Here is a 25,136-nt window from a genome sequence, read left to right on the forward strand (position 1 = left end):
GCATTTACTATCCCCAGTGCTTTACATTTTAATACATACAATACACGCTGCAAAAGGGGTTCCTCTCATCATGTATGGGAATATTACAACTCACAGAGATGAACTCTCCCAGTATAAAGCCAGTAAGAGCCAGAGTTGGTGCAAATGCCAAATTAGCAGAAACACTGTGCCCTGCTGCCAGGGCGTAACAAGTGGCACATAGTTTTCAATCTGCATTAGAATCTCCCTAAATGTATGTCCCTGGAAAGGGGGCAAGGGGACACTGGAGACAAGGCCATAAGTATGGACTTTTAGGCATTCTTCAATTTTGCTGAGGGCTCCTAAGGTCTAAGGGTCTTCAAGCTATATCCTGAAATCGCTGATGAAAAAAGAGAGTTCATCCACAGAAACTACTTGGAAAAACAAAATTAACTCCAGCTAAGCCGCCAGGTATTTAAAACAGCCAGTCTCCCAATAGGGTTGAGAAATTTTTTTTTTTTAATAGTTCTGTGGGTAGAACACAGACCCCATCCAAAACCACTGCATCTCCTGAGGTGAGCTCTACAGGTTGAACACCTTGAAGAGCTGTCACCCTTTTGGATCTTTGCTGGTTGGGGAGAGACAGGTGTTTACTAAATGGGAAAACTATTTTTGGGAGCTACAAGAAAATCACCCCTGAGCCCTACCCAATATGCCTCACTGAATTTTCAGCTAGTTCACAGTTCACAGGCTATTGTTTTAATTTATACTTTTTTCTTCTGTAAGGACATCAGAGGAAGACAAGCAATACTCGTTCTTCCAAAGAGCAGTGAGTAAAAGGGGAGGAGGCCTGGCTCCAGGTCCTCTTGGAAGGGAACTCAGAGCTCCTCGGCTGTTGCTCAGCTACTATTGCCAGTCAGCCTCAATAGCTGCTTATTATTATGTGCCAAATTGCACACAGACAATCCCAGGTAATCCTCACAGCAATCATATGTGCTACATGCTATTATTAACGTCATCCTATTGATGAGGAAACTGAGGCTTAAAGAGGCAAATCACTTGCTAAAGGTCATCCCACTTAACTAGGTTATAGTAAGCCACGCAATTTGTAACAGGGAGCCCAGCACTGGGCTCAGACGTGAGCCCATCTCCTGCTTATGGAACTGCCAACAGGAAGCTGATTATAGTTCCTCCTCAGCAAACGAGACTTGAAGTGAGACAGAGGACTTCCCATTTACTACTTTGAGATTTGCCTTTGAAATCTGAGGGCCACAGGATATAAAGAAGTCTTACCCATCCCCTAACGCCAAAACAAAGTGGGAGAAAAGAGCAGCTTCAGGTAGATGAGGACTCACTCATAGGTTTCTTGAAATCCTGATTTAAGGATCCTGTGAAATTTTTAAGAGTTGTAAGAGATGATTACTCACTTCATGTAAACAGTTGGCAATATCTCTGGGACTCTGGAAGTAGCTGAGAGTGCGGTAAGCACATCACTGAAATAGAGATGGGCTATAATTTTTTAAAGTGTTTAGTGAAACCTAATAAGAAAATACTTTTCTCTGATGTTACATACATAGACATACTCCAAATCTTTGAGCTATAATTATACAACTTATTTCCCCCTCAAGTCTTGTAGGTAAAACTAAATTTATCCAATAGTTGTCATCCAGTACTATATATACATTTTTTTAATTTTAGAAAATGCAATACACTAGACACAAGCGATATTAAGTAGGTACATTAATCAGCATATGGGAACTAAATTAAAAATAGATTTATTTAGACGTCTGTAAATTTACCTCCTGCTCCTGGGAAACTCCAAAAAATGCCTCCAATCACTGTCCTGTAGCTTACACACTACAGTCTTCAGGACTAGTCTTTTTTTTTCTAAATACTTTTAGAAATAAAACCACTTTTTATTTACTTTTAGTTTCATTTGCTTTTTAAATAAAAATATTTCACAATGAATTCTAACGCCACAGCTGCCACCCTGGCAGCAAGACTGTCACACAGAGAGCTGCTGTTAAGAGATCAGATTAAAAGCCTTCAGTCCCAGCACCAAGTGATGCTTGCAGCCATGCAAGAGTGATTTTCCATGCCTCTGAAGAGACAGGAAATAGAATTCATCTTCCTCTAATAACCTGTCTCCTCCCCACCCTCCAGATTACAGTCCATCTGGCCTCAGGATAGAAGCGAGGAGTGTGACGCTCACAGAATGCCCAGAAGAGGAAACAAGGTGGGCAGTGTTCAGACACAAAACATCACAGAGGCCTAGAATGGACAGGAACAAACATGTCAGAGGCCCACACATTAAAGGCTATACACACACCTTAGGACACTAAGAAAGGAAGAGTCAATTAGATCCAAAGCAAGCAGAAGAGAAGACATACACAGAATCAGGACTTAGAAAACCGTAACACAGGTCATTCATGACACATGTCAAGGATTTCAACCAAGAAATGTCAAAAGTATTAGGGAAATAAATAGCAGTGAGATTATGATGCCCATCCTCCCAGCTTAAAGCAGAAAAGGAGTTGCCAGTATCTCCCTACGGCTTTCCTCTACAGGGGACGACTTCCTGAGCCAATTAATTCCAGTCCAGTCTTGCTCAGCACCACTACCATTACACATTCTGTTCCTACCGGGCCTGCTCACACAAACAACATAACTCACGTGGGAAAACGACCTACTGGCAAATGAGCTAGCTCCACCAACACCCTAAGATCTCCTCCCACATCTGAACATAACCCCACAGATCCCGCAAAAAATGCCACGGGAATAAGCTGTACTGGTAATTATGCGTAGGAGTCTATGCCTGAGGAAGTCTAAAATCTAACACCACCCCAAGAAAAATTCAGACTTTCTCCTTCTGCCTTGGGGAACACCACCTCAGCCTGTCCGTAGCACAATCGGATACACATTTCTTCCCACTGGCCATCTCCATAAAGCAGAGCTGCTTAAAGAGACACACGCTGGTCTGATCAGGCAAGGGGCAGCCAGGCTTCCTAAAGAAATGCAAATGGACCCCTTTAGTGCTTTCACCACTCCATGTAATCTGGTCAACAAGCAAATCCTGAGTAGCAATAGGTAAATGGGGATACAGTGGGTGGTGGTTTTGTGGTTACAGCTAAAGGATGAGAAAGACAATACATCCTTTGTTGTTTGTGATCCACAAGAGCATTTGAATTCAGGATGTTAATTTAAGTCCACAGTTTGTGAATACGAGAGCCCCTAAAGGATATATTCCCACTGAAAGGTCGTCATGGCTATTGAGATCTAACCCAATAATGACCAAATAAGAAGTCAGACAGGGATCCACATACCTCTAACACACATGCATGTTCAAACACTGGCTGCATGCTAACCTCAGCACATGCCCACTGGCAGGCAGGCAAGTGAACTGCCCTCCGGAAAAGCAACGTGACACAACCAAAGGGTAGGAGTATAAAAGTGCCTTGGTGCCTTCCAGCCCACGGCAAGCACTGTGGCTGCAAGGCATACAGCTACTCCTTTTATTAGCTTCTTCCTTCTCACAGCTGATCTGATCTGAGCAAATGAAGAATTCAGTAGTCCAGAAGCAAAAATTCCCTCTCCAGCCGTGCACCCAAACTTTGTAACTACTAAAAGCAAGCAAGCAAGCGGTGGCGGGGGGAGCCACCAGGAAGCACAATGCAATCAAAATGCACCTTCTCATCCCACCCTGTGCACACCTGTGGGCAGCATGCACATGTCCACCAGGAGGAGCAGAAGCAAGCAAGGTGAGCTGCACGCTGGGGCGTGGCCAGGCGTGAAGGCCGTGGTACTCAGAATTGAGTCCAGAGTCCATCCTTTATGTCTTTTCCCAAATGCACCCATTATATAAAGATTTCACCAGGTAATAAGAAGTAACTTTTGAAAAGCTGCTGGCCAAAAGTTACATTAGCCTGTTTACTATGAAAAGCCTTTATGTTTGATATAGCTTCTGCCAACTCTTAATGCTCAGTGACAAAAGTGTAGAACCAGCTGCTGTCCTCTGGGCAATTTTTCAATCTGCCCTATTAGATGCCGTTATGACGAAATCAAAATTCTGAGCAACACTACGTAGTCCAATGACAGCAAAGTATTTTAATAACTGAATTTTGCTTAGCACATTAGAAAATACTCCATTATATAAAAACAACCATATTCCAATGGATGTTAGTAAGGTGTAGAAGTTGGAGTGCGAACATTGTATCTTAGAAATACGCAATGCAAATACCAAGAGACAGACAAGGCCAAAGAGTCAAGTTTTATCTGCAAAATCACTAAAATGGTACCTTCCAGCCCAATGCTTGAAACCACCTGCCTTACCTCTTGGGACAGGAAAGGAATGACTTGTGCACAGATAGCGTTCAGCCTCTTGACAATCTCTGCCTGCAAAAAAAAAAAAAAAGAAAGAAAAAAAAAAAGGAAAGGAAAGCAATAAAGAGAACAGTCAGCTGGTTACAAATTCCCGAAATATTAGCAGGCTGATATTAAAACACACTTTATATTCTGGCAGGAGTATTTCCTAAGGAAGAGGCAAACTATCATCAGCAAGCCCATTAGAAGGAGGCAGTGACAACAGTGCCACGTTAATACCACAACTTATTAACCAGCATTCATCTTAAAAAGTCAATCTTCAAGCAGCAGGACAACATAAAAAGGAATTTAATTTTCATGACTGGAAATCTGTTTTCAAAAGCGTTTAACAGGACCCTTATTCACTCTATGTGGTTCTTTATAAAACCTTGTCTTTGAGTTTAGATGGTAAAGATACATCCTTCCCTACACCCCAACTTTTCTCAGTTAACTCACTGGACTTCTACATTTGTGGCCTTTGCTTTAAATAAACATCAGCACTGGGATTTCATAATCAAGTCTCCAACCTTCCAAATGAACAGCACCCAACCCACCTACATGACCTAATTAATTCAGATCCTTAGTTATATACTGCTGGGAAATGCCATGTTTTCCTCAATCATTAAAATTTCCAAATGTGCTCCATCAGGGTTTTCAGTGTGCAAAAAAGCAATTGTTTATATATGGAGACTAACCTCAGGAACATTAATTACCACCGTACTATAGAGCTGTAAAAGTCCCAATAATGTCAGATAATAGTTTATTCTCTATTAATTTTTTAAGTGTTCAAATTTTAGACAAATAGCATGCTACAGTAAGTTAAAAATAAAAAAGAAATACCAATACATTTTCTATAAAAAGCTTCACTGATTTTCACCTTAATTTATATTAGCATGCTACAGTAAGTTAAAAATAAAAAAGAAATACCAATACATTTTCTATAAAAAGCTTCACTGATTTTCACCTTAATTTATATTAGCAGATGGCTCCTTATATAGTTTGGGCTTCCCTGGTGGCTCAGAGGTTAAAGCGTCTGCCTCCAATGCAGGAGACCCGGGTTTGATCCCTGGGTCAGGAAGATCCCCTGGAGAAGGAAATGGTAACCCACTCCAGTATTCTTGCCTGGAGACTCCCATGGACGGAGAAGCCTGGTAGGCTACAGTCCACGGGGTAGCAGAGTCATGTAGACACAGGGTTTTTATACACATACATACAAAAATTTTTTCCAGTTTTATTGAGATATAATTGACATACAACACTCTATAAGGTTAAGGTGTACAGCATAATGATTTGACTTACATAAACTGTGAAAAGATGACTGCAGTTAAGTTCAGTTAACATCTATCAAAATAGCTTATTTTTAAACGACAGAGTAGGGAAAAGGAGAGGCAAGAACTGATGGGAGACAGAAAACAAAAAGCAATCACTATACCTGAGACATTCTTAACATAAATTCCATCCACAGTCAGTTCCTCATTTTATAAGAGGACAAAAATTCTCCTTTTCTTGCTAAGTCATAACCAGAATGACAGCGACACTCTACTTGTGCAATCTAGGTTTCCTTCTTTCCTCAGCAACCCTTTTGACTTTGTGGCTATGCGATCTTTTAAATACTTGCACCTTAAAAACTTTGCCAGCCAAGAGAAAACACAAATTCACCATGAAGTTTCAGACCTCAGCTTTCCATTCCAGCCTGCATTCCTAATAGGATGGACAAAAACCCAGCACCAATAAGCAGCAGTGAATAAGGGCCCAACTGTGCTGACCTGATTTAATTTACTGCCCTGGCCCCGTGGAGCATTTAGCTATCCTTTAAGAATGCTTAAACCACCATGAAAAGCTGCAATGGGAATCACCAAACCACTCTCCACCTGGATGAACATACCACAGTGGTTATAGGGTGAAATTCCAGCGCGAGCTGAGAAAATAGAGTAGCATTCACCAGACTGAAAGCACTAGTCTCAGAGGCATTTGGTTGTTAAGCTTTTTGTAGGGAGAGGTGGAGGGGGAGAGAATAAAAGATAATGAGACACTTTGGGGCAGACCAAACTGATGATTCTAATGCTCAGAACCATCTGCCAAGCATATTTTCCTCATTATGTTGTTTACATAAATAAAATAGTCCCTTGCTAGGAGGGTTGAAAAATGTGTGGGCACATAAGAAAACTGAGTTCTTTAGTTTGCCTACATAATCTAGGCAATAAAAACTGCTCTAAGGAAACTCACTCATCTGGCAAAATAAAAACCAAGTAGTATTTATTTTGCTCCTTTAATTTGGGGCCGAGGCTATGTTAAGTCTGAGCAACTATGAAAACACAAACCTACACTTCCTCAAAAATAAATATAGGAAAGTCAGAAAGTCCTTTTATTGATTCATGTATGTTAACACACACACACAACAGGACCGGGGGTGGCAGGGGCAGAAACCTTCCAAACTTTTGTCTTTAAAGGTCTCCTTTTGTCTAAAAGACTTCTTAATTTCTCTAAGTTGTCACGCCAATGGATCTTCCTGGTCTGGCTAATTGGCATCAGGGGGGTTGGATGCGTGTGTGTGATTTCATGAAATTAAGCAGGTCATTCCTCACTTTGAAAGCTAAAGTTGCCTCGGAAACACTGCTGCTTCCATGGTCATCTCATTTTGCCTCTTTTGTCCCATAGGACCCAGCTTTAGGGAAGCATCATTTATTTACAGGCCTTTCCACTGGCTTCACCGATCAGCCAATAATACTGTGGACACACACTTCTAATGGCCTATGTTTTGAAACTGAGTCTAATTTAATGGCGTGGGGCCCAAACTCCTTTTCCAGCACAGCCATTAAAGGATGTAGGTTATTGCTGTTGTCACCATTGATATTTGTCATTGTAATGTAATTAGGGCCCTAAAATGATGCATTACAGCCCTTGGCACAGCTTCTATTAAAATCTTTTCTTCTGCTCACTGAACTGCGACCTGCTTTCTGATGAATAACAGACAGACAGCTTTAGGGTAAGGAGCAGATTCATCAAAGAAGTATTTTTCAGCTTTGCAGAAAGAAAGGGAGTGTGGGGGCGGGGAGGCAACCTAGGAGGAAAAGCACCAGGGGAGGAAAAGCCACAATACACATTTGAATTTCATCTGACCACTTGAAATTCTGATTGCATCTGACGAATCTTGCTTAGACAATATATTCCCAGTCTTCGAATCTCATGGTTAATCAGGGCTCTAATCTGCTATCCATCAGCCTATGCCAGCACTGTAGCTTCCAATCAAATTTATAGGTGAAGCGGCTCCGGCATCCCTGAGCAAGTCCATTCACAGATAGCCCATTTAAAAGGGCAGAGACTCTGAAATACTGCTGTGGGGCTTTCTGGATGTTATCATGCTATTCAGTGCTTTATGGAACTGCTAACTATTGCTTCAGATGCCAGTGATATTCCAAAACAGCATTAATGGCCCCCATAAAAGAACAATTGCTCATGCCAAAATACAACAAAATTATTGTTTTTGCAGCCATAGTTTGTCAAATACATTAACAATCTTGACATTTTTATTATGACTTCCTCAATCCATCAAGATATTCATTTTTTTTTAATTCCACACGTATTTTCCTACCCTCAATTCACTACCATTCTATCTCCTCTTCCTATAATTTCCGACCCTTATGCCACCCTCCAATAAGAACCAACAAAAACAATGACCATCCCACAAAAAAAAAAAAACCTGTTTGCACAAAATATTTTAGGAAAAGGCAACTTAACAAAAAGGGCATTCTATGAAAGTCTCTTGGTTACGCACTTGACACCTGGCACACGAATGCTGACAGGCTAACTAACCCCCGAAAGTGGTGATGGCCAGTAGACTGGCAGCATGACCAGTTAGTAATGAAACAAAAAACACTGAGAAAAACCATGTATACCCTTTTTCTTCACACTCCAACTCAAGAATCACTGCAAAATTTATTAACTACCTTGCATCATGGGAAAGCAATGTCATGCACTGAAAAGAATGTCACAATTCAATCCCTTAAAATGTATCAAATACACGTGTTCCCCATCCTCCAATTAAAATAAATAAATTTATGTTTTTTTAAAAAAATGTATCAAATACTATGACACATTATATCACATAAATTCTTTATTACTTGTAACAAATTACACTAGTTATTTAAGACAAAAATAGTTAAGCCTACACTTGAACTGAATTACATCCCCTCAAATCGTCCTAATATAATAAAATATTTAATTCTTATTTTGATTATTTCTGCCTATATGATTTCCTTAAAAAATAAATTTTACTTTAATGACATAATAAACTTGAAAGTATAGATTAGTTTATCAAAGACATGCATCAAAAGTAACGGTTTAAAAAATGTTTGTTTTTGTTCTCTCATCAAAATAGGAACAACACTATATAGTATTGTTGAAGTAAAACAGAATAACAAAACAATGCTATTTCAGTATCCAGTGGGGTGAGAGGGAGGTGCAAAAAAACAATTATAGTTTCAGGAAAACATTCTCAAAGAGTAACATTTCACAGTTAATTTGTTTTTATACAGCAGTTTCTCTGCCAAAAAAATTTAAGATGAATCTATTTATTGTATTCTTTATCAAGAACATACACCATATACATAAACACAAAAAAAACTGAAAAAAAAATCCCCACTTATTCTGTCTGAAATGCTTTTCAGAATAAGTACAAATAAATTCAACTCTCTCCTTTAAGCCCCTTTCACTACTAGAGAACTGAGACTATTTTTTTTAATTTTAACCAGAAAATAAATTACCTTGATTTGTTCTAAATTTTGTGAGAAACAGTACAATTTCTGGAACTAATCCTGCCTGTCCACAGATTAAAGAGTCTTCAGAAGACTAAAGAGAAATTCTTCCCAACTTAATAAACATAGGAAAAAAACATGTGAGTTGTAGTATAAACTGACAACAAGTGTTTATCTTGTCATCAAAATTCAACTTTACAAAAGAGGTAAGGACATGTTAATAAATAAAATTAACTGTATTTTTTTAAAGCCAGACTGGAGTAAGGCTTAGAGATTTAGATCGAAGGTACTGTCAGCATTGCTAGCAAGCTGATAAACCAGATGCATAAAGGTGATTATTTTGCACAAAATATTTTATACTGCTCAATAAAGCAATATAATGAAGTAGTAACATTGTAAGAATCAATTTAACAGGACATCTATGAGTTCCCTAAAGGACTGATTCAAACTAAGAAGACTTTTTTTTCCCCTGAAAAGTATTAAGACAATTCTAAAAGCTCTCATCATTCTACTTCCTCTAACGAGAAAGAGGTACTATATAGAAATAATTATATTACCTTCAATGATATGAAAGTGCCAATAATCAAATATTTTTTATTCACTCCCCTCCCCTAGGGAGTAGCAATGAGTCTATTAATTGTAATAACTCAAGCAAGGTCAATTTGCTTTGTGTTTTGAACCCATGTTTACGCCACTTACCGCGTGCTAAGTGTGCTTTTAAAGTACCCAGCGAGCAGTTATCTGCATACACTGAGGTTCCCCATTCCTTTGTTCTAACAAGATAAATGAGTGCAGTGCTAGTGCAGGAACACACGGCATGATGTCTTTCCCAGAGAGTATCACAGAATGCCTACATTTCATGAAACTCTTCCCATCTGTCCCCAAAGGTGAAGCTGTATTTCACTGATGCATTTCTGCAATAGTTTAAAAAAAGTGCCCCTTGAGCTTTCTAGAAGGTCTTTAAGGGAATTACCAGACATTTGCTTGCCCTACCAACATATTCTGGGCTCTGGTTACTGTATTTAAATACTGTTCCTAATGGGATGAGTGATAGTTTATCATGGTTGAGAATGACAATCATTTTGCCAGACAGACATCCAGTTACTCCCACAAGGTCAAATCATTTAAGTTCTCAAGTCTGAAAAATACTGGAACCAATGATAAGGTTATACTCAGCTCTACCAGAGGGGTGGGGCAAGGACCAGCCTTCACAGAATCAGGTGGAACTGGTCAGAGACCTGATGACTGAGTCCAGAGACACTCAAGTTCTGCACGTGCTCATTTCCTCTGCACTCGTGGGCCAGCATATCACACAGCAAGACCTGCCAGCTATTTTCTGTTATCTCCTGTGTCTCACTTACTGTCTTCTTTTTTCTGCCCCACTCTTTCCCAATGACATAAATGTACAGGTGCCTTGAATGTGCACTTACGATTAAGCATTTTCATTCCTAGTAATAATGAAAGAGACAAACATTCCTTGTACCCATAGTAGGAGAGGATCAGTCAGTTCAATTCAGTTGCTCAGTCATGTCCAACTCGTTGACACCTCAAGTTCTAAAGTATGCCAGGCATCCCTGTCCTTCACCATCTCCCAGAGCTTGCTCAAATTCATGTTCATTAAGTCGGTGAAGCCATCCAACCATCTCATCCTCTGTCATTCCCTTCCCCTCCCGCCTTCAATCGTTCCCAGCATCAGGGTGTCTTTTCCAATGAGTCAGTTCTTCACAATAGATGGCCAAAGTATTGGAGCTTCAGCTTCAGCATCAGTCCTGCCAATGAATGTTCAAGACTCATTTCCTTTAGGATTACTTGGTTTGATCTCCTTGCAGTCCAAGGGACTCTCAAGAGTCTTCTCCAACACCACACTTCAAAAGCATCACTTCTTCAGCTCTCAGCTTTCTTTATAGTCCAACTCTCACATCCATACATGACTGCTGGAAAAACCATAGCTTTGATTAGATGGACCTCTGTTGGCAAAGTAATGTCCCCACTTTTTAATATGCTGTCTAGGTTGGTCGTAGCTTTTCTTCCAAGGAGCAAGTGTCTTTTAATTTCATGGCTGCAGTCACTGTTCACAGTGATTTTGGAGCCCAAGAAAATAAAGTCTCTCACTGTTTCCATTGTTTCCCCATCTATTTGCCACGAAGTGATGGGACCGGATGCCATCTTAGTTTTTTGAATGTTGAGTTTTAAGTCAGCTTTTTCACTCTCCTCTTTCACTTTCTTCAAAAGGTTCTTTAGTTCTTCTTTGCTTTCTGCCATAAGGGTGGTGTCATCTGCATATCTGAAGTTATTGATATTTCTCCTGGCAATCTTGATTCCAGCTTGTGCTCATCCAGCCCAGCATTCTGCATGATGTACTCTGCATACAAGTTAAATAAGCAGGGTGACAATACACAGACTTGACCAACTCCTTTTCCAATTTGGAACCATTCCATTGTTCCATGTCCGGTTCTAACTGTTGCTTCTTGACCTGCATACAGATTTCTCAGGAGGCAAGTCAGGTGGTCTGGTAATCTCACTCCTTAAGAATTCTCCACAGTTTGCTGTGATCCACACAATCAAAGGCAAGATCATTCACCTTTATTTTCCCCAGCATTATCTATATGATTCACATTCATGTGAGAAACGTCTGAAGACAGGAATTTGAATATTGGAATAAAACTAGCAAGAAAATCAAGAACAATAATGGGTCTTCCCAAGTTCTCATCAAGTACACCTATTCCCAGGAAAGCCTCAAGGCACCTTTCATAACACAGAGAGCCAAGCTCTACTTTTCAGTCTGCCCTCTTAAACTGGGCTACAGGCTTCCTCTATACTCAGTCATCAGGTCTCTGACCAGCTCCAGCTAACTGTTTCTCTACATCCATATTCCTCAGCATTTCCCTTTCTCCTGTGCTTTTCAATTCTACAATGACCCCCATCGGTTTCCTCTTCCTCCTCCCAATTATATAAAACTCCAATTCTTCAAAGCCATCACTGCCAAGATAACCCTTCTATCCCCTTCAACCGTTTCCTCTATTTAATAAAACGGTTCTTTTCAAAACCGGAGTTGTGCTCTTGCACAGCCTGCACTCCTGCTGCCCTGTCAAACATGTGCACTACCATCCTGCAAGGGCCTCCATCCACAGGGCTGCTGGAGTTCTGACTCTGGCATCAAAAACGGGGATAAATCAAGCCTGGCAAGGGTAAGGGAGAGGCCCTCTGCCTGGAGCCACCGTTCTCAGATCTCATGACTCATTCCCAACTCATCATTTCAGTCTCAGTCCACACAACACCTCCTCAAATATCTTCACTCACCATCCTCGGAGACTTCTTCTCCCTGTCATTCTCCAGCTCATTTACAGTCTTCTTCACAACATTTATAATCACCTGAAATTATCTCAGCTATGTTTTGTTCACATGTACTACAGTAGTGCTTCGCAAACTTTAGTGTGCGTAATGATCACCTGGGTATCTGCTTAAAACGCAAGTTAGAGTGGGGCCTAAGAGTCTACACTTCTAACAAACTGCAAAGTGCCACTGGCCCTAGAGGTCTGCAGACCACACTCTGAGTAGCAAGGTTCCAGAGAATGGATGATCAATGAGGGCAGAGATAGATCTGTCTATACCCCAACCCTGATTTGTAGAAAACACTCAAAATACTTGTTGAATGACAAGAAACTGTAATCCAGGTCCGGTGGTTGGAATCTCCTGGAATCTTTTGCAAGCATACTAACATTGTCTGGGAATAGTTAGAACACTTCAACCATAAAGGGATACCCACCTAGAGAAGAACTGCTTATACTGATTTGGTATGCTTACCTATCCAACACACAACTTTTCTGGCATTTAGGATGGCACACTGCTCAGAAAGAATAATAAGTAATCACAGCAGGCCACAAAAGGAAATGCAAATCTACTCTGGACAATTTCTGCCTGATAAGTAAATGATTAAAGCTTTCATTCTGAAACCCTGGCAGAACGTGTGTTTTAAAAGATCATCTGAGAAATACAAAGGAGATGGCACTCAACCTCCTTTCTGAGATTATTCACACCAGATTGTGATCACCTGACTCACTGGAGATGGGGGTATTTGTTAGATGGCATGCTAGGAGGGCACCTTGTATGGTGAGTCATGATAAATCTCCCCAGTGGTATCTCCAGAGTGAATTAGTAATGATTCTAACAGCTCAAGAGAAGGCCCTACCAGGGCACCAGCACCCCTCACGGGTCTCACAGGAAGAGCAATTCCTGACAGTTCCAGGTGTAGTGGGTCACAGAGGTCATACACACGAGCTCAAGTGTAGACTACCTCAGCCCCATCTACCCTGCTCAGAAGTCAGACACTCAGTGCCAGGCTTGGGGACAGTGGACATAGCCACAGAAGGAAGACCCCCTTAGAGATGATGCCATCAGAATCCCTTCCAAACAAGTCCAAGAATTGCTGCAGCACCACACTTAGGGGATCTCGTGTATGGATTTAGATACACAAACCCAATCCCCACCCCCAGACAAACCTGTGTAAATATGCTCACTGGAAGAGGGTTCTAACACTTCGGAAGTTTTAACTTCAGATTTACTAATCCCTTGCCTGTTCCTGCAGAGTTTTCCCATCACTGGAGCAGTGTACGACACACACAAGTCCACTAGAACTCACTGATTCCTCACCCAAACTGTCAGTGACTCACACAGGTGCGATTCCTATGAACTGGGAGAAGCTGCCAGTGACAGGCTGTTTAAGAAATTAATTTAAAAAGAAGTCCCATACCACAGACTCAGAGCTCTCTATAACCAGAAAAAGAACAGTATTTTCCCTATCATCAGGCTCACATTCACCTCTGCGTGTTTTCTTCTTTAATATTTTACCAGGCAGCTGAGAAAATTAAACACATAGAACACGACTTATCATCTACTTGTGTTCCTATATTCCTAGTTACTTTTAAAATGTATATCTAGCTGCTTTTTATTGTGAGGGAGTTAAAAAATTTTAAACATGTGAACCTTAGGAACAGCCAAAACCACGAATATAACACTGCCTTTCTGTCCAATCAACAAATATTTATCAGGCACCTACAATCTGTCAGGCTTACTTGAAGTGCTGACACAGGGAGGGAGATACAGGAGTGAACAAGACAAGTGAGTCCCTGCTGTCATAGAGTTCACACTCTGGGGGTGGCGGGAGCAGGAGACAGAAGCAAACACAAGTAGATGGAGAGGAATTTCAGATGCTGAACCGTGCTAGGAAAAAGATAAAAGGGTGTGTGTTGGGGTGGGGGGAACTTGAAGAGAAAAGCCTGGGGAAAGGGGTGTATCTGGTTTACTTGAGAGGTCAATGAAAGACAAAGAAGCAACTTAAAAGTGAAATGTGACTGGAAGCAGCACTACCCAAAGTAGGTTCTATGCCAAGCAATGCAGATGTTCTTAACAGGTATTATATACATAAAGAACTTCTTGGTCAAATGGCCACACAGAGCTTAAATAAAGTTAAACAGGTTTCTTTCCTGCTGATATCCCAGAGCCTCTCAATGGACAACGTGATAAATCTTTGAAAAGGTGTATATAAAAATGCAGGACTAATCAAGCTTCTTTGACTGTGGAATCCTTTCTTCACAGAGCTCTTAGAAGAGATTATATTTCATGGGAAGCACTAAGCTGGTCAATGGTTTCCAGCCCTAGATTTACACTAATATTAGTAGTGGATCTTTCCCAAACACCAACGCCCAGGCGTCACCCCAGACCGATGAACTCACACTCTCAGAGGGGCGAACCCACACGTCAGCATTTTATTTTAAAGCTCCCCAGGTGATTCTAATGCACAGACAGGATTGAAAACCATTAAGCTGGAGCATGGGATGCATGCAATAAAAAAACAGAGTGGAAAATAAGGACAGAAAGGGTTCACTAGGGTCAGGCTGTGGAAGGTCTTGAATGCCACACTAAAGAGCTTGAACTTTATTTGGGAGGCAGCAAGGACCTATCAAGGACGATTCCTAAGACAGCTATGATAAATACCAGACAGGAGGTCAAGACACTCCAGGGCATTTCTGCTCTCCACCCTGCTTCTTGTCACTGATTGTGTTGGAGTGGCTGTGGAAGGACAGGAGAGATTTATAACCACAAAACATACCACAAGAGGAAAGATAGAGGATGAAAGACAATTTCAGAATAGGAACAATATGAATTCCCACTGCACCACAAACGTAGGAAATTCAACAAGGCATTTTCAGACACCGGCTCTTTCATTCACTCCTACTCCAACCTGGGAGTGACAGCAGAATCAGAGGTGAATGCCAAACTGATCTGGACCCTTCTGAAGTTTTTGCTTCCCTGGTGGCTCAGATGGTAGAGTCTACCTGCAGTGCGGGAGACCTGGGTTCAATCCTTGGGTTGAGAACATCCCCTGGAGAAGGAAATGGTAATCCACTCCAGTATCCTTGCCTGGAAAATTCCATGGACGGAGGAAGGAGCCTGGCAGGCTACAGTCCATGGGGTCGCAAAAAGTCAGACATGACTGAGCGACTTCACTTTCACTTGAAATTTTTATAAACTAGTACAGATGAAGACTAAATGGAAATAAACACAGTAACAGCATGCGGTACCTAGGAGGTACACAAAAAGCCCAACAACATATGGGGAAGGGTGGAAGAAACTCCTTCCTGCTGAAGTCATTACAGTGACTTTCCGGGGAGAGAGCAACACCATGTGAGCCACATTAATTCCCTAGTTTTTCAATACTTGTCTGAATACTGCCAGGCACTATGTTACCCTCTGAGAAAAGAGGAGAAGAACAAGTCAAGATTTATAAAGCCCATAATCTAACAAATGAGACAAACACAAGAAAAAACAAAACACTGGGTATTTTTAAATGCTTTCACAGGAGACACTATTTTCCTGAGTAAAGTTGAAGTGAGTCTGCTAGACAAAGGAGAGAGGGCAGGGAAATGGTCAAGAACATTCCACTAAAGGATCAGCCTGATTCTACAAACAGGACTCGGGGAAGGGGAAAACAAGATAAGGTCGAATAGGCAGGTCCAGAAGAACCCAAGGTACTGGGATTATCTCCAAAACGGTTAGACCTGTTAGGAGACAACCAGATTACCCACAGTGAGTCATCTTAAATATGGTGGTAAAGGTACGACTACTCATGATCATGATCAGTATCATCCTCCGCATCCTAACATGCACAGATGCCTTCCTCTCGGCCAGGTATTTCACTTCAGTGGAGAACAATTTTAAGAGGATGACCCCCGCCCCCATTTTACAGATAAAGCCACAGAAGAGTAAACTGGTTAATCCATGCACCATGATCAGATAGCTGGCGAGAAGGAGACAAATGTGGGAGTATGGGAGAACAGCAAAAGACCACAGGACTGACAAGGTGTGGCTACTGAAAGGGAAAGGCAATCATTACCTGCCTCTGGGTTTCTGGCTTGAGAAATGGGGTGGATGGTGCTGGCATTTCCTGAGATAAAGATCACAGGACCACAAGCAGGCTTGTGGGGGAGGATGTCATCTGGGGACATGTTGAGTCTAAGTACTTGTGACATATTCAAGGGAAAGGAGGACTAGGTTACATGCAATGGTCTCAGAGCAAAGATCCAGGCTGTAGGGAAAAAAATGTCCACCTACTGAGAATGGACAAGATCATCTAGGTAAAAGTTGTAAAAGTTTAAGAGGCTAGAGCCATGTTGGAAATACTGGCTGGACTGCATGGAGTAGAGAAGGGCCCTTAAAGAATGACACAATACAGATAGATACAGAAGTATACCCAGAGCTCCCGTAAGCCCAGATAAAGGAGCAGAGAAGGCCAAGGCTGTAGACAAGGTGATGAGCTTCGAGGCTAGCATAGCTGTCCCGGCATGACAACAAGGGTCTGACAAGGAATAATGGGGAGGGCAAGGAAAGGAGGCAGGCCACACAGGGAGAATCAGCAGCATGCTGTGACGTCACTAGATTTGGACAATAGGAGGAAGTAAGGAATCCATGATTTCAACGTGCAAAGCCTGCATATGGTGCCACCATTCATTAAGATAGGGAAGTCACAAGGCTGATTTCAAGGTTTACCTGGGGGGACAGTTATGGAAAGGTACAGGAAGAATCCAGACTCAAGTGGCAGAACATTCTGCAAAGCATACCAGATACTGTGAATGACAAACTGTGGAGCCCCAAATCTCAAGGAGACTCTAATTACCACTGACTTTAAGCAAACCCTAAGTGATCTGGGACTCTGTTTCTACAACCATGAAATGGGAAGAATGCTGCTGCCCCACATCTCATTGGCAGAAGTATTTATGAGTAGACTTATTAATATAATCCCTTAAGATATGTAGTACTATTTGTTTTAAGACAGACTGAGATTAGATAGTGCTACAAATTGAGTAGCTGTATTGTTAGGTATCGATTGAAGCTTAGGGCTCTTCCTGTCTCTCAATTAAGAAGACATCACTCACTAATTTATACTACATGGGGGAAGGGCTCCAGATCTTGAAGGGGGTGGGAGGACAGACTCCCAGGCACAGTAATAATAAAGGACAGTCCCTCTAATTGATGGCAAAGAGGAATGAGGTCAAAGGCCCAGCCCCAGAAAATCTGCTGTTTCTCCACTTTCCTGCACTGTGACCCAGAAAAGACATTCTCGGTATTTATGTTTTGCTACTGGCAAAGGATCTCTCTTCCTCTTTTCTTGGTAAACAGATACTTGCCCTGGATGCAGTAAATTTTATATATCGTAGTAAAGAGTAAAGAATAGGCTGGGGGAGAGGAGAAGAGATGGAGGGGAAGTCAGGCTCAATTTCAAAGCTTCTTGCAATTTAAGACTACAGACAACAGTTGAGCCTTACAGAAATATATTGTGTTAGGAAGATGATGAAAATGAAAAACAAAATTTCTTTCTAAAGCAAGTCATTAAATTTAAGAATTCAGAAGTACTCAGAAGAATTTAAACAAGTTTTGCATTAACCAAAACACAAGCTACAGGGTGTCTCAGCTTCCTACTTGTGACTGTGTCAGATGCCTTAACTTAATATTTTTACACATGTTGAACTTGATCTTACCTTTCACCTAAGTGGCTTTTAAATTTACTTTATTCTGGGGTTAAACTTTCCTTCATTTTATGAACCTCAATTTATCTATCCCTAATTCATAAAACAACTCTGATAAACCTTCTGATTTAATATTCCAAAGCACTGCTACTGAAAGTAGTCAGTCCCCAAACTGCTACTATCAGCAAGAAACTAACGGGCTCCTTTCAGCTAGATGGGGGTTTTTTGTTGTTGCTGTTTCTCGGTTTTGTTTTTTCAACAATAAAGATATTCTTGATGGGGCGAGGGGGTGGGGGGGGGGGGGGATGGCGCGTACACTGATTATAGTCTGGTTGGGGCTTCCCGGGGGCTCGGTGGTAAAGAATCTGTCTGCCAATGCAGGAGATGTGGGTTCGATCCATAGGTCAGGAAGATCCCCCAGAGGAGGAAACGGTAACCCACTCTAGTATTCTTGCCTGAGAAATCCCACAGACAGAGGAACCTGGCAGGTTATAGTACATAGGGTCTCACAGAGTCAGACACAACTTAGCAATTAAGCACACATGTGCAAGCTCTTTAAAGCCCACCATCAGCAAATAGTTGAAGGACTTGCACGAGTCCATGGACCACAGCGAGTAGTACAGCTCTAGATCAACATTCCTACAATGCAAACTGTAACTTATTGCCTAGGACTTTAAAATAGGTGATAGACAACCTAACCCTTCATGGCCACAAAATTCTCCAACACAGCTCCAATAAGGAGCATTCCCTGATGCCCTGCCTGGTTGTGTAGAGACACAAGTGTCCACAGTTATATTTACTTCAGGGTGGGTGACAGCCTAGAAGTCAGTTCTGCAGACACCCTAGCCACAGGGTCTTCCCATGAGATCATGCTGCCTGCTAGTCTGCTGCTGTGCTACAACAAACAAAAATAAAATACCACAATTATATACTGAATTCTTAATTCTAAATGACAGGGTTAAAGGAGAGCATGGCACATGTCACAGCTTAAGGATGCCTGCCCATCTTTCACAACAAAATACACTCCAAAATTAAGAGTTTTGCTTTAATTTTCATTTTCTGCAAAGAACATGCCAACATGTGAAACTAAATTACAACAAAATATACTATTTCACGATTCTTGTTGCCCATTCACTCAAAATATCACTCAGGAACTAGAGACCAATATGAGCAGGGCAGCCATTGAAGGATGAGAAGAAAGAAAACAATTTGAAAGCATTAAGTACTCATCAGAGTGGGGTCTCAGTGAGCAGAGAGGGGAGAGATGAAAAGTGCCCCTCATCTCCGTAGCCATGAAACAACCCCAGACATCAGCTGAAGCTCAGTCAGGTTACCTAAGCAATGTACCATTAAAATTGCTTCCATCTGTTGAACTGCTCCAGAGATGCTTGTCTAAACTTAAATGAGAAGTTACACAGAGACACCACACTGCCTATCAATCTTGACATCCTAAGCGGAGACTCTCATTCAAGCAGCACATGGACTCCCAAGCACTACCAAAACTATACCGTGGAAATAAAAATTAACAGACTTGAAAAAAAATTCTTGAGGCTTTGGTTCTTTGCCACTCAAAAAGTGGTTGTTGGACCAACAGAATGTGCATCACGGGAGCATTAGAAAAGGAGAATATAAGGCACCGCTTTATACCCACAGAAACAATCTCATTTTACCATGATCCCCAGAGATTAGTAGGCATATTACAGTGTGGAAGCACTCTAGTTCACTGGCTCTCAAACCTGCCGCAAATCAGAAACATCCCTGGAGCGTTTAGAAAAATACTGATGCCCAGGTCACAGGTTAGGGAGCCTGAGAATCAGTACCTTATAAAACATACTGATCTAGTCCTATTCCCTTGTTTTATGCAAATGGATGAGAAACTGAGACTCAGAAAAGTTAGATGATTTGTCAAGATCACAGGAAGTTACTGGCTGAATTAACAGTAAATCCTAAAAAAATCTTTAGGACTGTGCTGCCCATTTTTAAAAAAAGTCAAAGAAACCTCACAGTTACCAATAAATCAAGCGAATTTTAAATATCTAAGGTTTCATTTCTCTTCGCTTTCTACCATAAGAAATTATCTGCATATCTGAGGTTATTGATATTTCTCCCAGCAATCTTGATTCCAGCTTGTGCTTCATCCGGCTCAGCATTTTGCATGATGTACTCTTGCATATAGGTTAAATAAGCAAGTTAAATAAATAAACAATATACAGCCTTGAGGTACTCCTTTCCCAATTTGGAACCAGTCTGTTGTTACATGTCCAGTTCTAACTGTTGCTTTTGACCTGCATACAGACATCTCAGGAGACAGGTCAGGTAGTCTGGTATTCCCATCTCCTTAAGAATTTTCCACAGTTTGTTGTGATCCACACAGTCAAAGGCTTTGGCATAGTCAATAAAGCAGAAATAGATGTTTTTCTGGAACTCTCTTGCTTTTTCAATGATCCAACAGATGTGGCAATTTGATCTCTGGTTCCTCTGCCTTCTCTAAATCCAGCTTGAACAACTGGAAGTTCACCATTCATGTACTGTTGAAGCCTGCTTGGGGAATTTTGAGCATTACTTTGCTAGCTAGCGTGTGAGATGAGTGCAATTGTGCGGAAGTTTGAACATTGTTTGGCATTGCCTCTCTTTGGGATTGGAATGAAAACTGACCTTTTCCAGTCCTATGGCCACTGCTGAGTTTTCCAATTTTGCTGGCGTATTGAGTGCAGCACGTACACTAAAAAGCCTCTTGATGAAAGTGAAAGAGGAGAGTGAAAAAGTTGGCTTAAAACTCAACATTCAGAAAACGAAGATCATGGCATCCTGTCCCATCACTTCATGGGAAATAGATGGGGAAACAGTGGGAACAGAGGCAGACTTTATTTTGGGGGGCTCCAAAATCACTGCAGATGGTGACTGTAGCCATGAAATTAAAAGACGCTTGCTCCTTGGAAGAAAAGCTATGACCAATCTATACAGCATATTAAAACGCACAGACATTACTTTACCAACAATGATCCATCTAATCAAAGCTATGGTTTTTCTAGTAGTCATGTATGGATGTGAGAGTTGGACTATAAAGAAAGCTGAGCACCGAAGAATTGATGCTTTTGAATTGTGATGCTGAGAAGACTCTTGAGAATCCCTTGGACTGCAAGGAGATCAAACCAGTCCATCCTAAAGGAAATAAGCCCTGAATATTCACTGGAAGGACTGAAGCTGAAACTCCAATACTCTGGCCACCTGATGTGAAGAACTGACTCATTAGAAAAAGACTCTGATGCTGGGAAAGATTGAAGGCAGGAGAAGGGGATGACAGAGGATGAGATGGTTGCATGGCATCACTGATGCAATGGACATGAATTTGAGTAGGCTCCAGCAGTTGGTGATGGACAGGGAGGCCTGGCGTGCTGCAGTCCACGAGGTCACAAAGAGTCAGACATGACTGAGAGACTGAACTGAAGGTTTCATTTTGGTATATGCTTTTCAATACTTCTGTACTTTTAAATGAGATAAAAGCATGCTTATGTTTATTTTATGTATAACCCCTTGAACCTCGTCCAGTATTTTTTGACAGCAGGGGTGGGTGGTAGGGGGGACATAATTCTCCATCAGTCACAGTGCAATCAGTGGAGACACAGTGAATACTGAGTCTTAGGCTTATTGCCTAGGTCAGAGTGATAGGACCATGAATGATTCTTTTTCTTTCTAAAATCTCTGTATTATTTTTTTTAACAAAAACAAAAACCAAAAAGAAAAAAGCAGCCCCAAACCACCTATTAAAGATCCAATTTAACTCTGATAGAAAAGTTCAAAACCAAGGACAATCGCTGTGTTCTGACAAAAGTTCCCAAAAGTACAGAAGTGATACTTGGCATACCTAAGACAAGAAACTTTTGCTGAGGTTGATGGTTATGTCATTACATTTAAAACGCCTATAAATTAGCACTAGATACATGGGGGTGTGGTGAGAGGTGTGGGTGGAGTGAAGGAAATTAAAAGCTGCGGTCAGACTTAAAAAAAAATACCCCATAAAGCAACGTATGTTTCTGACAGTTGAAACAGACTGCATGACAGACAGCAAAACCACATTTCCGCATGTTGTTTTTTTTTTTTGGAATGGATCTGTGGCTTTATGCCACCAAGCAATATTTTGGTTTACCAAAATGTACTCTATGGCCTTTTAATTTCATGTTTACTTAACTTTCCTTACTATCACTGCTGTTCTCACTCAACTAGACCAGCTTAAGACAAGTGTCCTAAAAGGGGGAGAAGGCTTTAAAATACAGAATACGCTTCAAATTAGGAAAAAAGGAAAATTAACCACACACATGTAATTCACATCAACTAAAGCACTCATTGTAATCTGGGCATTTAGCTCATACGTAATGAACAATGGAATAATTATTTCTTTGGAAATACAGTCGTTTCTCAAGGCCATTACAGAGACTTGGCCTGTTTACATAAAATTTCTCAACACAAAAAGGATAAAGAATCATTGACCTATCCATAGATGTTGGCTGAATGATAGAAAAATGTAAAAGCAACAAAAGAAAAGAATGACTGAAGCAAAGAGTTTCCATAGCTGATGAATAATTTAAAGGATTCTGTACCTATTTTTAATGTTAAAAAAAAAAACCAAACTTAAAAAGGATAAAAGCCAAAATCAGATAATTTGCAAACTCCCACTATTGTATCTATATAAAGGTAATGGCAGTAATCAAGCAAAATGATGAAGAGACTCTCTCTCATACATTGACACAAAGGTCTAACACCTTCCTTAAAATGATAAGTTCCAAAAACCACAGCCCACAAAGGGCTGCCTGGCAAAGTCCACTGTGGTCTGGGTACAGAATGAAGGTACAAACCCAAATCTAGCTGAAAACGAACTCTTGAGGTTTTTGGCAGGAGATGAAGGGAAGGTGCTAATACAGAGGCAGAAGTGAACCCACAAACTCCCTGTCCTCCTCCTCTGTTTCTATCCCGTGCTTCTCCCTAGGCACCTCGTCCACTGGTATAACCAAGACCGAGTTTCCCCTCCAAGGTCTCTTCTCTTAAGGGTACCTTGATTCTGAGAGTTCACAGAGGTCAATGTCTCAGGTCTTTCTGTGCTCATTTCCACACTCTGCATTCAGGGTCACTTGGAGTCCTCCTTTCCAGGACATGTCATCTCTTCAGCCCAGCCTCTCTCCTTCACGTCCCTCTCCACTCAAATCATGTCAACCAACATTTATTGAACATTTCCTGTCAGGCCCCATGCAAGTTGCTGAGAATAAAGCAAATTAGCCAACAGACATGGTCCCTGCCCTACTGTTCTTACTTACACTTTCCTTCAACAGCCCATGTAATAGAAGTAGCACTTCAGACTTTCTATAATGCTTCCCAGACCCACGTCCTCAACCATTTCCTGTATCAACCAACCAGGCTGAGAATGGTTGTAGCCACCACTTGAACGTGGACATCACTTTTCCTGCCTCTGTGCCTTCCGCTTGGAATCCTCCTTGGAAATCCAAAGTGAAATCCACTTGAAATCCTTCCCTTCTTCCTGCCCAAAAGACCTCTTCCTCTGAGGTCCCACTAAAACGTCCCCACATCCTCTGTAACAGCATTCTTAATCACTTCCAAGCCAGGAAGACTTCCTCCTCTTCTGCCTGTCACAAATGTGTCACCACCACACACTGCCATGTACTGTCCACACTGGTACAAATGCCATTAGAATATTAGAATCTCATGCAGGCAAGCTTTCAACCTCCCCTATCTCCCTAACCCTCAAAGTGGCCTCCACAAAGTATGAGACCAGTTAGCATGTGTTGAATGAACAGTTACAAGCCACTATCACCTCTGTCTTCCATTTGGGGGTGTCCAGCACTACTGACTTAACTCTGCAACTCTATCAAACTCTATCATTGAGGGAAGAATAAACGATGTCACGACAATTTAGTTCTTTTTTTTCAGGTTTAAGTCTTTAGGTTATAATCTTCTTAATCTTCGTAAGGTCTGAAGTAAAGTGAAGTGAAAGTCACTCAGTTGTGTCTGACTCTTTGCGACCCCGTGGACTATACAGTCCATGGAATTCTCCAAGCCAGAATACTGGAGTGGGTAGCCTTTCCCTTCTCCGGGGGATCTTCCCAACCCAGGGATCAAACCCAGGTCTCCAGCACTGCGGGTGGATTCTTTACCAGCTGAGCCACCAGGGAAGCCCAAGAATATTGGAGTGGGTAGCCTATCCCTTCTCCAGCAGATCTTCTGGACCCAGGAATCAAACCGGGGTCTCCTGCATTACAGGCAGATTCTTTACCAACTGTGCTATCAGGGAAGCCCTTGTAAGGTCTAGTTCTAAATATTTCAGTTTGAGAAGCTAAAAATTTCTATTCAGAAAATTAATCTTTGTATGAGCTTCAAACAAACAAAAATGACAAATGTAAAAAAACTGTAAAACTAAAAAAGAAAAACTGGAAATTATAAATCTGGAAAGTTGGCATGAACACCATCTCAGAACAAATTCAACAAAGACCTCACCAAACTTTTTTTCTATATACATCCTGAACTGATGCCAAATATGCTATGAGTTCTTGCTTAGACAGTAAGGCAATCCTATCAGCTCTGTTTAGATCTGGTTAAAGTAGGTCCTAACCATGGGTCTCCTTCCTGGGTCAGCCATATCAAGCATTTGTAAATGAGCTGCTATTTAAGAAGGCTTCTGTGCAAAAATGTACTATGTCTGACCCAGGTTCTCCTAAATCTGAAACCTCAAAAATGTAAAAAAACAAAAAAAAAAAAGTTTTTTTTTAAAGGCTTACAAGGAAGAGCTGTCATCTCCACACTCCTGGAACCTACATACAGGAAAAATTTTAAGGACACTCTGGAATTTTGCAGGACGCACTTTCTCTACTAAAATGTCCAAACAAAAAAAATTTAAAAGCCCAAACAAGCACTCTGGATTCCCCAACTTGGCCAAAAAACATTCAAGCACGTAACTGTGAAATTGCCACTATGTTTTTTATTGGCCACTTTAGGTGAACTATAATATTTTTTGAGGTTAACCAAAACAGACATA

General features: G+C 41.2%; 1 protein-coding gene across 11 annotated transcripts in view; it reads right to left on the reverse strand.

Annotated features, from left to right (window-relative positions):
* TLE4 (TLE family member 4, transcriptional corepressor) overlaps positions 1 to 25,136 on the reverse strand; it is a 151,359-nt gene that overhangs the window by 107,451 nt on the left and 18,772 nt on the right. For 8 of the 11 annotated variants that reach the window (XM_070375732.1, XM_070375731.1, XM_005907019.3 and 5 more), the window contains exon 5: positions 4,288 to 4,350. The exons of the other annotated variants lie outside the window; for them this stretch is intronic. In XM_070375732.1, coding sequence (XP_070231833.1) covers positions 4,288 to 4,350 — 63 coding nt within the window. The remainder of the gene's footprint in view (positions 1 to 4,287; positions 4,351 to 25,136) is intronic. 11 annotated transcript variants of the gene reach the window in all.

Source organism: Bos mutus, chromosome 8 (genome assembly GCF_027580195.1).
Source record: "Bos mutus isolate GX-2022 chromosome 8, NWIPB_WYAK_1.1, whole genome shotgun sequence".
In the NCBI taxonomy this organism is placed as follows: domain Eukaryota; kingdom Metazoa; phylum Chordata; class Mammalia; order Artiodactyla; family Bovidae; genus Bos; species Bos mutus.